The sequence below is a fragment of the Adiantum capillus-veneris genome, chromosome 8 (genome assembly GCF_014529385.1).
Source record: "Adiantum capillus-veneris isolate H3 chromosome 8, ASM1452938v2, whole genome shotgun sequence".
In the NCBI taxonomy this organism is placed as follows: domain Eukaryota; kingdom Viridiplantae; phylum Streptophyta; class Polypodiopsida; order Polypodiales; family Pteridaceae; genus Adiantum; species Adiantum capillus-veneris.
Window position 1 is genome coordinate 154578161 of NC_140938.1, and position 14847 is coordinate 154593007.

A 14847-nucleotide genomic window follows, 5' to 3' on the forward strand; every position below is an offset into this window, starting at 1 on the left:
TGGTTGAAGGGAATGCTAATCAAGGTAGATGTGTAGTATGCTGTTAATCAAGTACAGGATTTGCTAGATGAAGATCTAGCTTTACATGGATGGGAGGGCGGGTCAGATGTGTTAGGTTTGCTTGATGTGAGTGATGGTACAAGCAGGTCTTTGGATGGTGAGCACGAAGGTGATCTATTTGATGTTCTTGGAGGTGCTTTGTTGCGAGTGGGCAGTTTGTCAAGGAGTGCCTGGAGTGGTAGAGGTATGATGATGGCAGTTTGGTTATGCAGTTGGGCAGGTGCCTTGGTGTGTTACTATGCAAGGTTGTTGCAGGTGGATGGAGAAGACCAATGCAAGGTGTTTGACCCAAGTGGGTGATTACAGGTAAAGCAGGGGGTTGGGCAACCCGCATGAGCAAAGACAGCGGGTAGCAGAGACCAGTTTTTGTACATATGGTGGGTGTTTTTGTAGTGTACAGAGAGTTTGTTTTGGTGTGCAGTTTTTTAGTGCAATAAGGCCATGTGTGGTTGAACATAAATGTTCAACAAGGGGGTGGGCAATGATGGTGCTACTAAAGTTGGTCCAAGCTGGAAGATGGTCAATGCCAAGAAGAGGCAACATGTGAGTGCAGTGCAAAAGGCTAGGGCAGGCACCAAAGCCCTATGCAGCCCAAGGATAGCGGAAGTGTATGCCTGATGCGGTTTTTTATGCCAAAAGTGCTACCGAATGGTCTAGATGGGATGGCAGGTCCAGGTGCCCGAAATGCCAAGTCAGTGCTCAAGAATGTAGAGTTCAGCGTGCTCTAAAAGGTGGTCCAGACGGCTCGTCAAACGGAGCCCCGGTGCTCAAGATATTGCGGTTTAAAGTTAAAGTGTGTAGCAGATCCCCGACGGACAGGGCAGCTGGGGGCAGGTGTCCCGGGTTGATGTCAGTGTATAGATGTGTAGTGCTTGAGATGTGGAGCATGCCTATCTTCTCGGATTGCGAATCGGAGCTCTAGATAGCAACATATGGTCAGTTGAAGATTCTCTGGGGGCCGGGTCCGTGCTCACTTGACCGCATTGGAAAATGTGCCATTTGGAAGTTTTTGAGCCTTGCCAAGGTTCTCGGTGGTAGTGTGCACTTTGTGGAGTCAGCACAAATTGACGGCACGCCAAACAGACACTCGGACAGCTAAGTGTGGCAGGACGAAGTCGGGAGGTAATATCAGTGGGAGGTTTGCAGATGCTTTTCGACTTTTCTTTGCTGCCTCAAATGATGACATTGAAAATCCCAAAATGGGGCCGGAGGTAGGCGATTTGAAAGTGGACGCGGTGGACCGGTGGCTGGGTTCCAAGGCCTGTGCATAGGCCAATTGGGCAAGGCAAAGTAGAGTACCCAATGCAAGTGAAAATGAGGTTTTTTTTCAATTTAAATGGTGGGTTTGGTGAAGGTTTGAAAGCTGCTTAACCAGTGACCGCCACGTGGCGGGGCAGTGGTCCCACATGTGAGGAGGAAACGGGATACTCGAGCCTATATGGGCCGGGGCGTGTACCCCTCCTTAGTATCACATGGTGAAGGGGGAGCGTGAGCTCCTTGAGGTCGTGGCTATGGCGAAAAGCGCCTTCGGCGCTGCGTTGGCGGAATTGGGCCAGTTTTGGCGGAGCGGGGAGCGGCGCAGGCGACGCGCCCGGAACGACGGCGGAGTCAGGCAGTTGGACATGATGACGTGGCGCCCCATGTGGGGGGATGGTCCCGCGGCCAAAATTTTGAGGAGAAGGAGGAGGGCAATAGCGACATCGCTATTGCCTCCCCCCCTCATGTAAAGGTAAAGTCCCACAGCAGCAGGGTAGGCGGGTTAGGGTCAGAGAGAGAGAGTGAGAGGATGAGATAAAAAACTAAAAGAGCTCGCCATGTGTCGGAAAGAGGCAAAACATGCTAAAATGGGTGCTCCCCCTCTATAAAGAGGTCTTTTTTATCATTTTTGAGGGCTTTTTGTCGCCTCGAGAGGCTTGGGAGCCACAGGGAAAAGAGCCAAGGGTGTTTTTTGTCTGCAGAGGGCCGAGAGGGCACCTCCCCCTATGTATTTTGTGAAGCCAAGTGCGGCTATAGTGTTTTTTTTTAGCAAGGAGTGAGTTCCCCCATTGAAAACGGGCATTTCTTGTCGTGCTACTTCCTTCCCCCCCCCCCCCCCTTTTCTCCTGCTCTGTTATGTTGCATGTGATGCCGGGTTTTTGATGGCATGTGCGCCTCCCCGATGAGTGTGTGTGCAAAGAGAGAGAGAGAGAGAGTGTGTGTGTGTGGTATGTGTGCAAGGGTAGGCGATGATTGCAGCCGTTTTGTGGGTGCGGGTTGATTGGTGGTCTATTGGAGTGCGTGTGCACTGCGGTGCGTCAAGTTGTGTTTGATCGTGTGTGCGATAGTGTGAATTCTGTGAGTCGAAGGTGCTCACTAAGTGGATTGGGGTGCTGTGTGTGAGAGGCCCTTTTGTTTGTGCCGGGCGTGTTCCCCCAGTCCCCCTCTCCAACGTGCATCCGTCTATGCATCCGAATTGAACAGTTCACTTGTGGTCTGACTTGGCATGAGGAATATTTCATTAGACAATTTCGGTGGGGATTAAAGGATGATGTAAAAGATCTTTTATTGACTATGCCAAAGGTTCACACACTAAGTGAGTTCATCTCTCAAGCAATAGAATGTGATAATCGACTATTTGAGAGGAGACAAGAGAGGCGTCTTGGGGCACCATTGCGACCCCAAACAGAAGTGACACATAATGGCTACATACCTCAACAGGGCCATGAATGAAGCATTGAGCCCATGCAAATTGATTCAGCACGGTTTCAACCTCTTTCAGTCCAGAAGAAGCAAAGGCGACGCATTAATGGCTTATGTATGTACTGTCGAGAGCAGGGGCACATAGTTCAACAGTGTCCGAGGAAGAGAAGGATGAAGGTTCATGGTGCAATGGCCTCAACGTGTTCGGAAAACATGGACGCCCAACCCCAATAGAGACTGACCGGTTGGACAAAAGACAAGCAAAAAAAGGTCTCTTTCTTCCCGCTGATTCCACTTCAAGTTTTATGCTACCAATTAAGATCCATATACCGGGCAGGCACATGGATTGTGAAGCATTACTAGATTCAGGCGCAATGGCGTGCTTCATGGACAAAGAATTTGCAAAAGAACAAGGCATACCACTTGTGGAGAAGTCTAATCCAGCAACTGTAGAAGTCATTGATGGTCGTCCCCTTGCTTCAGGGGATGTCAGGTATGAAACTCGCCCCATAGAAGTAACATTGCAGGAGCATGTTTCAAGAATAGCATTCAATACTATACAAAGCCCAAGAAGTCCAATTGTTATTGGGCTACTGTGGCTTGAATTACATAATCCTGACATTGATTGGAGGGCTCGGAGAATTGAACCACGAAAAGTCCAAAAGAAGAAGGGAAGGCATAATAGGCCTATATATCTTGGAGCTAAGGTCTTCATGCGTGCAGCCAAAAAGTATCCAACTTTCTTGATATTTGCAACACCAACCGACACGTCGACAACAAAAATCATGGAGGCATTGCCACGTCAATATCAAGATTACAATGATGTTTTTGAGAAGAAGAATGCAAACCTCTTACCGGAGCATCGACCCTATGATTGTGCTATAGAGCTTCAGGAGGGAACCCAACCCCCTTTTGGCCCAATATACAAGCTATCTCAAGATGAATTGGTAGAATTATGGAAAAATATTGATGAGAATCTTGCTAAGGGGTTCATACGGCATTCAAAGTCCCCAACAGGAGCTCCAATACTCTTTGTAGAAAAGAAGGACGGAAATCTCCGGATGTGAGTGGATTATAGGGGCCTAAACAAGATCACCGTCAAGAATCGCTATCCCCTTCCCTTGATCCCAGAGCTTCTTGAGCGCCTTGGCAAGGCAAGAATATTTACAAAATAGATCTTCGTGGTGCTTACAACCTAGTCAGAATCAAAGAAGGTGATGAATGGAAGACGGACTATCGGACAAGGTATGGCCACTTTGAATATACCGTCATACCATTTGGTCTCACAAATGCCCCAGCTGTTTTTCAACATTTAATGAACGATATCTTTCGGGAGTATTTGGATTATTTTGTGGTATTATATTTGGATGATATCTTGATATTTTCCAAGGATCAAGAAGAGCATGAGCACCATGTACGATTAGTGCTTGAAAAGCTTCGTGCATCAGGGTTATATGCAAAGTTGGAGAAGTAGTGCTCTTTTCATCAATCTAAGGTGGAATTTCTTGGTTATGTAATTTCTAAAAAGGGAATCGCCATGGATCCAAAGAAGGTTCAAACCATCCTTGATTAGGAGACACCCACCTCGGTAAGAGATGTTCAATGTTTCCTCGGATTTGAAATTTTTTATTGTATCTTTATACAGGGATACTCCAAGGTGGTTACAGCACTCACAAGGTTGACAGGCCATAATAAGTTTGTCTGGGACTCAGAGGCCGCAAAAGCATTTCAGACTCTCAAGCAAGCTTTCACGGCGGCACCCATTCTAATTCACATAGATCCTACAAAGCCTTTCATCTTAAAAACAGATGCTTCAGATTTTGCCCTTGGCGCTATTCTATCCCAAGTAGGAAAGGATGGTCGAGTACATCCAGTGGATTTTCATTCCCGCAAGTTCTCAGCTGCAGAAATCAATTATGAAATCCATGACAAAGAGCTCTTAGCAATCATCGACTCCTTTGACACTTGGCGTCACCTACTTGAAGGAGCTCCTCATAAGATCACTGTCTATACAAATCACAAGAATTTGGAATACTTCATGACATCCCGCGTCTTGAATCGTTGCCAAGCCAGGTGGAGTGGTATCCTATCAAGGTTTGATTTTCTTATCTCTTATAGACCTAGCCGTCAACAAGCTAAGCCAGATGTCTTATCAAGAAGATCTTATCTTGCATCTAGGGAAGGCGACGCAGCATTTGATCAACAAGAGTCAGTGATTTTGAAACCTGAGCAACGTAAGTTAAATGCCACCATGAGCCAAGCTCCTGAAGATTCTACTTTTTCTAAGGTGAAGACGCAAATCGCCAAAGAGCCACTTGCTCAGAATATTAGACAACAACTACAAGGACAAGAGGTTAATGAGGAATTTCAAGAAATTGATGGACTAATTTACTATAAGGGTCTTCTCTATATTCCACCAGGACCAACACGCTTGGAGGTACTTCAGCAATGGCATGATCTTACATCAGAGTAGGGCATTTTGGGGTTAATAAGACAATTGAGCTTCTCTCCCGTGACTTTTGGTGGCCTCAAATGTGGAAGCTTGTCAAGGAGTATGTAGGCACTTGTGACACTTGCAATAGATCAAAGGCCACTCGTCATCGTCCTCATGGGTTACTCCATTCCTTGCCCATTTCAACCAAACCATGGTCATCCATCTCCATGGATTTCATTGTAGAGCTACCCTTGTCACAAGGATTTGACTCCATTTTAGTAGTCATGGATCGGTTTACAAAAATGGCACACTTCATTCCAACCACTAAAACCATCACCAGTGAAGGTACGGCCAAACTCTTTCTACAGCATATCTATAGTTATCACGGATTATCGGATGACATAGTTTCTGATCGAGGCCCACAATTCATCTCTAGCTTTTAGAAAAGCTTATTCAAGCTACTCGGAGTACAAATCAACCTCTCCTCAGCCAATCACCCAAAAAGTGATGGACAAACAGAGAGAGAGTAAATCAAGTTTTGGAACAGTATCTCCGTTGTACTATCAATTATCATGAGGATAATTGGGTCGAGCTCTTACCACTAGCAGAATTCTCCTATAATAACAGTTTTCATGCCTCCACCTGTCACACTCCATTCTTTGCTAATTATGGTCAACATCCCAAACAAGATATCCACAGACACTATCAAGTCAAGAACCCAGCTGCTATTCGTCTTACACAACAATTATCTGCAATTCACAAAGAACTTACAATTCATATCAAAGAAGCTCAATCCAAGTATAAGGAAAGTGCAGATCTCCATTGCATGCAGCATCCAAAATACAAAGAAGGGGATAAAGTGTGGCTCCTCTGACATGATGTGCGTTCATCTTGTCCCTGTCAAAAGCTTGATTATCGAAGGCTTGGCCCGTTTAAAATTATCCGTCAAGTCAATCCAGTCACCTATCGACTCCGATTGCCCTCATCCATGAAAATCCATCTGGTCTTTCATGTCTCAGTCCTAGAACCTTGTCACACATCTAAGATCCCAAGAAGAGCCCTACAACCACCTCCTCCGGGTTGAGATTCACGGACATGACGAATATGAGGTCGAGAAATTCCTAGATTCTCGAGTTTCGCGTGGCAGGTTACAATACTTGGTGCATTGGAAAGGCTATGATATTAGTGAGCGAACTTGGGAACCAACACACAATCTACAGCATGCATCTCTCAAAGTCCAAGAGTTCCATCAACAACATCCATGGAAGCCCAACTCAAGGAACACCACTGCTCCTCGTGGAACTCTTCGCTAGAGGAGGGGGTAATGTCATGGATGCTTGAGAGTCAATCGTTGCCTGCATCATCGCCTATGTCATCGCTAGAAGGCTCTAGAAGAATCTAGAAGATTCTAGTTCTAAAAGTATCAAGGAGATTCTAGAAGCATGGAGAAGATTTCGAAAGAATCTAAAAGTTTTTGGAAAGCTCTAGAAAATTGAAGAAGGATCTAGAAGGTTCTAGAAGAACTAGAAGGATCAAAAAGTTTCTAGAAGCTTGGAGAAGATTCCGAAAGAATCTAGAAGTTTCTGGAAAGCTCTAGAAAGTTGAAGAAGGATCCAGAAGGTTCTAGAAGAACTAGAAGGATCAAGAAGGTTCTAAAAGATTCTAACCTCTTCAAGAAGAACCTAAAAAGTCCTAACCTCCTCAAGTAACCTCCTCAAGCACTAGTATAAATAGGGGTCTTGGGCCACAAACCTCTCAGTCTTGCCAACACCAGTTGTAAGGCTCCTATGAGAAAATCCCTCTTCTAGTTCTTATGTTCAAGTCTTGTCCTTGCAATCAAGCCTTGTCTTGTACTCAAGTCATGTAATCCAAGTCTTGTATCTAGCTCTCTTAATAAAGTATTAAGTCTTTAATCAATATTAAGCTTATCATCAAATCCAACTTCTTGTACATTGTGAGCGTCTCCTCTTGCTCTCTTCTAGCTCTATACGCGCTCATAACAGCCACAAAGCGATTGCCTTTAAGTTCTATATAGTTAGCTAATTGCGTGCCCGTGCGCGCGCGCGCGCGAGAGAGAGAGAGAGAGAGAGAGAGAGAGAGAGAGAGAGAGGTGTGAGAGGGTTTAATGAATCTTAACGTTCGATACAACACACATCTTATTGGCGACTCGAACTCTAAAGCAAATATAGGAAAGAGACATGATGAGAGTGATAAGAAGCAAGAGAGAAAGCTTTAATACTCAAAAAATTAGAGTCTCTTGACTTCTGACTTTACTTAGATCATGGTGCTTCATCATTTACTCGAGAGAGTTCTTGTCACAATGAGTGCCCACTAACCTGTTTGCCAAGAAAAAGCCACGCATTTTTTTTAAAAAAAAAACTTCTCCTTTTTCATTAGCATAAAGAGAAGGCATTACTAACGCCCCACCCCTTTGGGACAAGGCAAAAAGAGAAAAATAGAAAAGTTTGGCATAGTCGACATCGTGTGTGGTTGAAAAATCACATGTGGATGTGGAAATTGGCTTTTCTTGATCTAAAAAAGTTCATGTGTGAAAAAATAACAGCTAAGAATATCACACAAAGTTTGTGAGTTTCTTTTACTCATTGTGAGATGGAGATCGAGTAAGTGTACATAAACACACATACAATTTTTAAAGATTACCCGTAAATATATTAGAAAGAGAAAATAGTTACATCATCACGAAACGAGCTCACGAGACGGAACTTGTTCCTATACCTAGAGAGGGCAAATTACAACTGAATTACAAACACAACGTGCTAGTAGTTATGTCCAGTACAAAAAATAGATAAATAATAATCATTGTTTTTACTCTGATGACACAATAGTAAATCATGGTGTTGATGTTGAAGTGTGACCTTAAAGGTGAGAGATGATGATGGTTGGGGGTGTAGTGGCATGAAGTAAAGAAGAGCTTAGAGGAGTGAGTGAGTATGCAGGTAGGCGGAGGGTCATGTGTGTCAAAGTGGGCCAAAAGTAGCAGGGAGGTTATTGTCAATTCTAGGTAGGGGCGTATTTTGGCGCAAAAAAGGGTGCAAGTGAGAGGCAACCATCAGGCATCAACTTACTTGTAACTTCAATCGAAAGAGGGAAGGTTTTATTTCAAATCGATGTAATGGATACTATAATGATGCATGTGCATGTTTAGGGAGGATCTCTCTCTCTCTCTCTCTCTCTCCGTATTTCTTTCGGGCCGCAAACAAGCTTCACCAGGTCGGAGCTCAAACTGCCGAAGAGAACGACAGAAGCTGCCATCCCAGCTACCCTTTAGCTTCTTCTGCGCATAACCCACTTCTTGGTTGGATCATTGAAGCTCAAATACGCTACCTATGACTAGCTTTAGCTTGCTGTGAGCATCACTTCTTCATCATGCTGAAAACGGCCACTTTTACCACTTGCCGATCAGCTTAATTAATAAAGCTGATTAATCTTAAGTGGAGCTTAGAGCTGACATTGCCGGCTATGGAGAGCTCACAGCATGATGGGCCTTGCCAGATTTGCGGTGACGACATTGGGTTGTCTTCGAACGGTCAGCCATTTGTTGCCTGCCGTCAATGCTACTTCCCTGTCTGCAAGGCTTGTGTCGAATATGAGAGCCAGGTCGGCACCGGAGCCTGTGCCAACTGCAAGCACAAATACGAGCTCCATGCAGGTTAGCGGTCTAGTTAGTACTCAGAAGGCTTATTTGTAATTTAGATTCTAATGACGAAATTATCACATCCGATAATTGTGTTGCACGCGTTGCTCACGTGCTCAATATTTGGAAAGCGTTTATCGATTGCATGATGAGGGTTCCATGTCTGTGTAATTTGGAAAATAAGATGACCAATAAAAAAGCATCAAGGTACTTGTTGATGGCTTAGCTGCATTGTTGTCTGTTACTGTCGGCAATTTTACATGATGAAAGCCAATGTAGAGAAGGATGCCCTTCCTTTGTGACAGAGACTGCATTGCTCTCGCACAAGAAGGCCCCCCTGCAAGAATCTAGATGTTTAAGTCTCACATATTAAAAAACATACATTGAGCAGCATATTTGGGACATATTTCTCTTTCATTCACAATGATGCATAAGTTATCTAAACACCTCTTCGACACGACTCATTGGTTGCACGTAATTGTACTGAAAGGAATTGGACTTTGTAACATAGGTGGCCACACGTACCATAAAGAGGAGGAGATGGATGATGAGCATGGTGGAGAGCTTAGAGATGAGAAAAATCAGCAGATTGCAGATGTCATGCTGCATGGTCAGATGAGTTACGGTCGCGCTGAGGATCATGACATGCCACGAATGGTCCAAACAATTGAGCCTCAGGTGACATTAAATGAAAAAATCTGACAACGTCGCTGTTATGACATGTAGCGAAGTGCATATCTATGTCTATATGAAGCATCTCTCTCTCTGCATTTTAACAAATAGTTTTAAATGCATAAATTACATTTTACTTCTCAAATTACTTCTTCGACTAGTATAAAACGATTTAAAAAGGTGGTTTTAAATGCATAAATCACATTTTACTTCTCAAATTATTTGAATATAACCGATACCTAAATTTTAATCACTTTGTCTTTCCTGTGTTTCAAATGTTCCTAGGATCCAAGTGAAACTCTCCCCATCAGCTCCAAACCGGGCAACACCAAGAAGATACATCCATTTCCCTATTCAAATGAAGACAATCATGGAGGTATGCATTTCTTATTACTGCTATGGTCTAGAGCCGCATTGATTTGACATATCAACCCAAGACTGAACGATGTTTTCTCCCTTGGAATGCAGACAGCCCACCTGAAAACACATGGAAAGAGAGAGTTGTAAACTGGAAAATGAAGCAGGAGAAGTGGCATGGGAGACTGCCAGAAGGTGGGCATACGAATGGTGGGGTGAAAAACACTGATATAGAGGAAAATGGAGTTGAGGATGAAGAATCGCCAATGTATGTATAGACTAATATTCGATATACATTGCATGAGCAGCTTTGCCATTTATGTCGCTCTCGTATCTTTCAAAGTAATTAATTGCAGATAATTAGCTCATTATCCCTGATGTTCGAACCTGTGCATGCACGCACTCTAGGATGGATGAGGCAAGGCAACCCCTCTCTAGAAAAGTGAGCCTTCCTTCCAGCAGGATCAATCCTTACAGAATGGTCATAATATGCCGGCTCGTGATCTTGGGCTTCTTCTTCCGATACCGCCTCATGAATCCTGTCGCACATGCTTATGGCTTGTGGCTAACCTCCATCATATGCGAGGTTTGGTTTGCACTCTCATGGATATTGGATCAGTTCCCCAAGTGGTTCCCTATCAACAGGGAGACCTATCTGGATAGGCTTGCACTAAGGTAAAGAAAATACATGCCTCCCCCCCTCCCCCGCACCCCCCCCAAAAAAAAAGAAAAAAAGAAAACGTATATATGAGTATACAGAATACATATGCCCTCATAAATGCAACCACAATGTACTTCATTGTCATAAATGATGAAGGATTGCTCTCTTCTTTGTCTTGCAGGTATGAAAAGGAAGGTGAGCCATCTTTATTGGCACCAATGGATATCTTTGTGAGTACAGTGGATCCAATGAAAGAGCCCCCCTTGAACACAGCCAACACTGTCCTCTCTATCCTAGCCGTGGATTATCCGGTGGACAAAGTTTCGTGCTACGTCTCTGATGATGGCTCTGCAATGCTCACATTTGAAGCTATGTCGGAGACATCAGAGTTTGCCAGGAAATGGGTGCCTTTCTGCAAGAACTACAACATTGAACCGAGGGCACCCGAAGTCTACTTCTCTCAGAAAATTGACTATCTTAAAGACAAGGTCCAGCCCAACTTTGTCAAGGAAAGAAGAGCCATGAAGGTGAGAGAGAGAGAGAGAGAGACCATTTTGACAGCCATTTGGACGAGCTACTGCATACTCTTTACAGTCAGCGGAATTCTTCAGCCGGCTCCTCCAGGGCAGCGGAGCCATCGATGCGCCTTTCTTCCCACATGGGCACAATTGTTAGTTTTTTTCCTTCGGGATCAGGGACACATCACATGGCATTATGCACCCCCACAGTGGTCCATTCTACATTCATCGTAGAGACCACCTTGATGTTTACACAGACTACACATTGTCACTCTGCTTTTGTACTTCCTCTGGGTGATAGGCCACTGAGCATTGCCCGAGGTCTCCACAGAATACAGCCCGTTTTCTACGAGAGAGAGAGAGAGAGAGAGAGAGAGAGAGGAGGAACCTGCAATTATCATTGATGAGTCCTAGTGAACATCTTTTTTCATCCACAGAGAGAATATGAAGAATTCAAAGTCCGCGTCAATGCATTGGTGGCAAAAGCTCAGAAGGTTCCCGAGGAGGGTTGGATAATGAAAGATGGAACACCATGGCCTGGTAACAACAGTAGGGACCACCCTGGTATGATCCAGGTATGTCAACCAAAACCAACACAGGAAGAAGTCACATACAATTTACGTCCACGTGATGCAACTTAATTTCTTGCTCTGCCAAAACAGGTGTTTTTGGGTCATAGTGGTGGCCTTGATGCTGAAGGAAATGAACTACCCCGCCTTGTTTATGTTTCAAGAGAGAAGAGGCCTGGTTTCAACCATCATAAAAAGGCTGGTGCCATGAATGCTCTGGTAAAGAAGTTGCGAAGGCTTATCAAATCACATTAAACCAATTTGGGACCATTGCACATATGTTGAATGAGAGTGTCTGGGTACTGATGCAGGTCCGAGTCTCTGCTGTCCTCACAAATGCTCCTTTCTTCCTTAACTTGGATTGTGACCATTATATTAACAACAGCAAGGCGCTTAGAGAGTCAATGTGCTTCTTGATGGATCCTATAGTGGGGCGCAAAGTGTGCTATGTGCAATTTCCACAAAGATTTGATGGTATTGATGCAAATGATCGATATGCGAATCGGAACACAGTCTTTTTCGACGTAAGTAATCAAAATGCCACAAATTGTCCTCAGTTTAGGTCCTTGTTAATTGTAACTAGTTGAATATGAAGGCTTGGCTCCGATGCAGATAAACATGAAAGGACTTGATGGAGTTCAAGGTCCAGTGTATGTGGGAACAGGATGTGTCTTCAGGCGACAAGCTTTATATGGCTATGAGCCTCCTCATAAAGTGAAGAAGCAAAGCATGGCCTGTGATTGCTTGCCGGGTTTTCTATGTGGTCCTTCCCGTCCCAAAAAGCCCAAAGCAAAAAAGTCCAAGAAGGCCAAGACAACGAAACCTCTTGCAAAAACAAGCTCCAACATGTCAGCGTCCAACCTGGAGAACATTGAAGAGGGGGTTGAAGGTCAGCATTGCAGCATTATTGCAAGCATCTAAACTCTCATGATGGAAAATAAATGTTTTCTTCTCATCTGGTGTCCTATCTCAGGTTATGATGATGACAAAGCCCTCTTAATGTCCAAAAAGAACTTTGAAAACAGGTTTGGTCATTCTTCGGTGTTCTTGGGTTCAGTTCTACTTGAACATGGAGGAGTTCCCCATTCAGCCAGTCCAGCGGAGCTCTTGAAAGAAGCTATCCATGTCATTAGCTGTGGATATGAAGATAAGACAGAATGGGGCCAAGAGGTGAGATAAGTTGATAGCAAATTAAATGTAATAGCTGGATCATATATGTGTGCGTGTGCGAATATGTGCGCGCGCTCGCACACGCAAGCGTATGAAGATACTTGAATGGGAAGTAAGCAATCCAAAAGTTCCATGGCACAAGTTATGGTATATCTGTAATGTGCATGCATTAACCCTTATATATGCTAAACCCATTTGCAGATTGGATGGATCTATGGGTCAGTCACAGAAGATATTCTGACCGGATTCAAAATGCATGCACGTGGCTGGCGCTCCATTTATTGCATGCCCCCTCGTGCTGCTTTCAAGGGAACTGCACCCATCAATCTCTCCGACCGTTTGAACCAGGTGCTGAGGTGGGCATTGGGATCTGTTGAGATCTTTCTAAGCAGGCATTGCCCATTATGGTATGGCTTTGGAGGACGCCTAAAGCTTCTGGAGAGACTGGCGTACATCAATACCATTGTGTACCCATTCACATCTATACCTCTCTTGGTCTACTGCACTCTACCAGCCATTTGCTTGCTGACAGGCAAATTTATAATTCCAACAGTAAGTTTGTATGCCATGTTCCCTATGTATGACTGCTCAAATGCACGGAAAGCACACAAATGTATAAGACTTGATGTTATATGAGAATTGCATGCATAGAGGGACATGTCCGATGCACACATTCCACTTGATGCTATATGAGAATTGCATGAATAGATCAAGAGAATTTGTTATTGCAATATCATTTTTTCATCAGCAACTCTTACACCAAGTTGGCACGAGGCACTGACCGCTTTCCTTCAATTGTTCAAATGCAGATCAGCAACTTCGCAAGTCTCTGGTTCATTTCGCTTTTCCTCTCCATCTTTGCAACTGGCATTCTGGAGATGAGGTGGAGTGGAGTAGGTATTGAGGAATGGTGGAGGAATGAACAATTCTGGGTGATAGGGGGAGTATCGGCCCACTTGTTTGCTGTGATCCAAGGCTTTTTGAAGGTACTCGCCGGCATCGACACGAATTTTACAGTGACAGCAAAGGGAAGCGAAGAGGGCGATGAGTTTGCGGAGTTGTATATGTTCAAGTGGACGTCCCTTCTAGTGCCACCCACAACATTGCTGGTGATCAACTTGGTGGGGGTGGTGGCGGGCATATCGGATGCATTGAACAATGGGTATTCATCATGGGGGCCCCTTTTCGGCAAGCTCTTCTTTGCATTCTGGGTGATAGTGCATTTGTACCCATTTTTGAAGGGTTTGATGGGGAGGCAGAACAGGACACCCACCATTGTGGTTGTATGGTCTGTGCTACTTGCCTCCATCTTCTCTCTGTTGTGGGTGAAGATAGACCCTTTCCTTGTAAGAGTCACGGGCCCAGATACCAAGATCTGCGGCGTCAACTGCTAATATACCATATGAGTACTGCACCAACAATTATGCTGGAAAGCAACACCCACCACGGGGTGTGAAGAGCCCGCGGGACTCGCAGTAAAATATGAAGAGCCCTTCAACCGTGTAAATGAAAAACAGAAGAAAAATTTCATCGCCTTGCTGTGCGTCCCCCTGCCCCTCATATGACAATGAGCATTCAAAGCCCACATGCTTAAAATTTTGCCTACATTATTGCTTGCAACCTTGGGAACTTAGCCTTTGCATTTCTAAACCCCAATCTTTGAATAACCCTTCTATCACCATTAGTGTTCGGGAAAAACCATTTTCCTAAACATACAAAGTTCCTGAGGAAAATTTTGAAAATTAGGCTATTTCTTGGATTTTTTAACACGATTTTTCTCTATTTTGGGGTGAATTTTCTCCTTTTCCACTTGCCCTCGACTGGCATTTTTGAAATCGAAAACGGGACGATATTAAGCTGAGACACATTTTTCCCAAACACTGATCACCATGTGTGGTAGATTGGTTATCCTTATTCCCAATTCCCCTTTAATAACAGGTCTTGAGTTCAACACGTGTCAGACAGATTGTTGAGGTCTCTCGGGATTGCTCCTACATTACAAACTTCTCTTCGTCTTCTTCTTCTCCCTTTATTGGGTGAAAATTGTGACCCATGATAACTTGTTATGTCAA

The 14847-nt window shown here is 44.3% G+C and overlaps 1 protein-coding gene across 1 annotated transcript; it reads left to right on the forward strand.

Moving 5' to 3' along the window:
• The first annotated feature begins 8306 nt into the window (after positions 1 to 8306).
• LOC147453199 (putative cellulose synthase A catalytic subunit 8 [UDP-forming]) lies at positions 8307 to 14569 on the forward strand. Its single transcript, XM_086518666.1, has 13 exons — positions 8307 to 8843; positions 9340 to 9506; positions 9786 to 9876; positions 9969 to 10125; positions 10266 to 10532; positions 10700 to 11045; positions 11474 to 11611; positions 11699 to 11824; positions 11917 to 12129; positions 12218 to 12494; positions 12579 to 12775; positions 12977 to 13327; positions 13585 to 14569. Exons 1-13 carry the CDS (start codon positions 8654 to 8656, stop codon positions 14167 to 14169), a joined length of 3105 nt encoding a protein of 1034 aa, XP_086374792.1. The 5' UTR covers positions 8307 to 8653; the 3' UTR covers positions 14170 to 14569.
• The last annotated feature ends 278 nt before the right edge of the window (positions 14570 to 14847 follow it).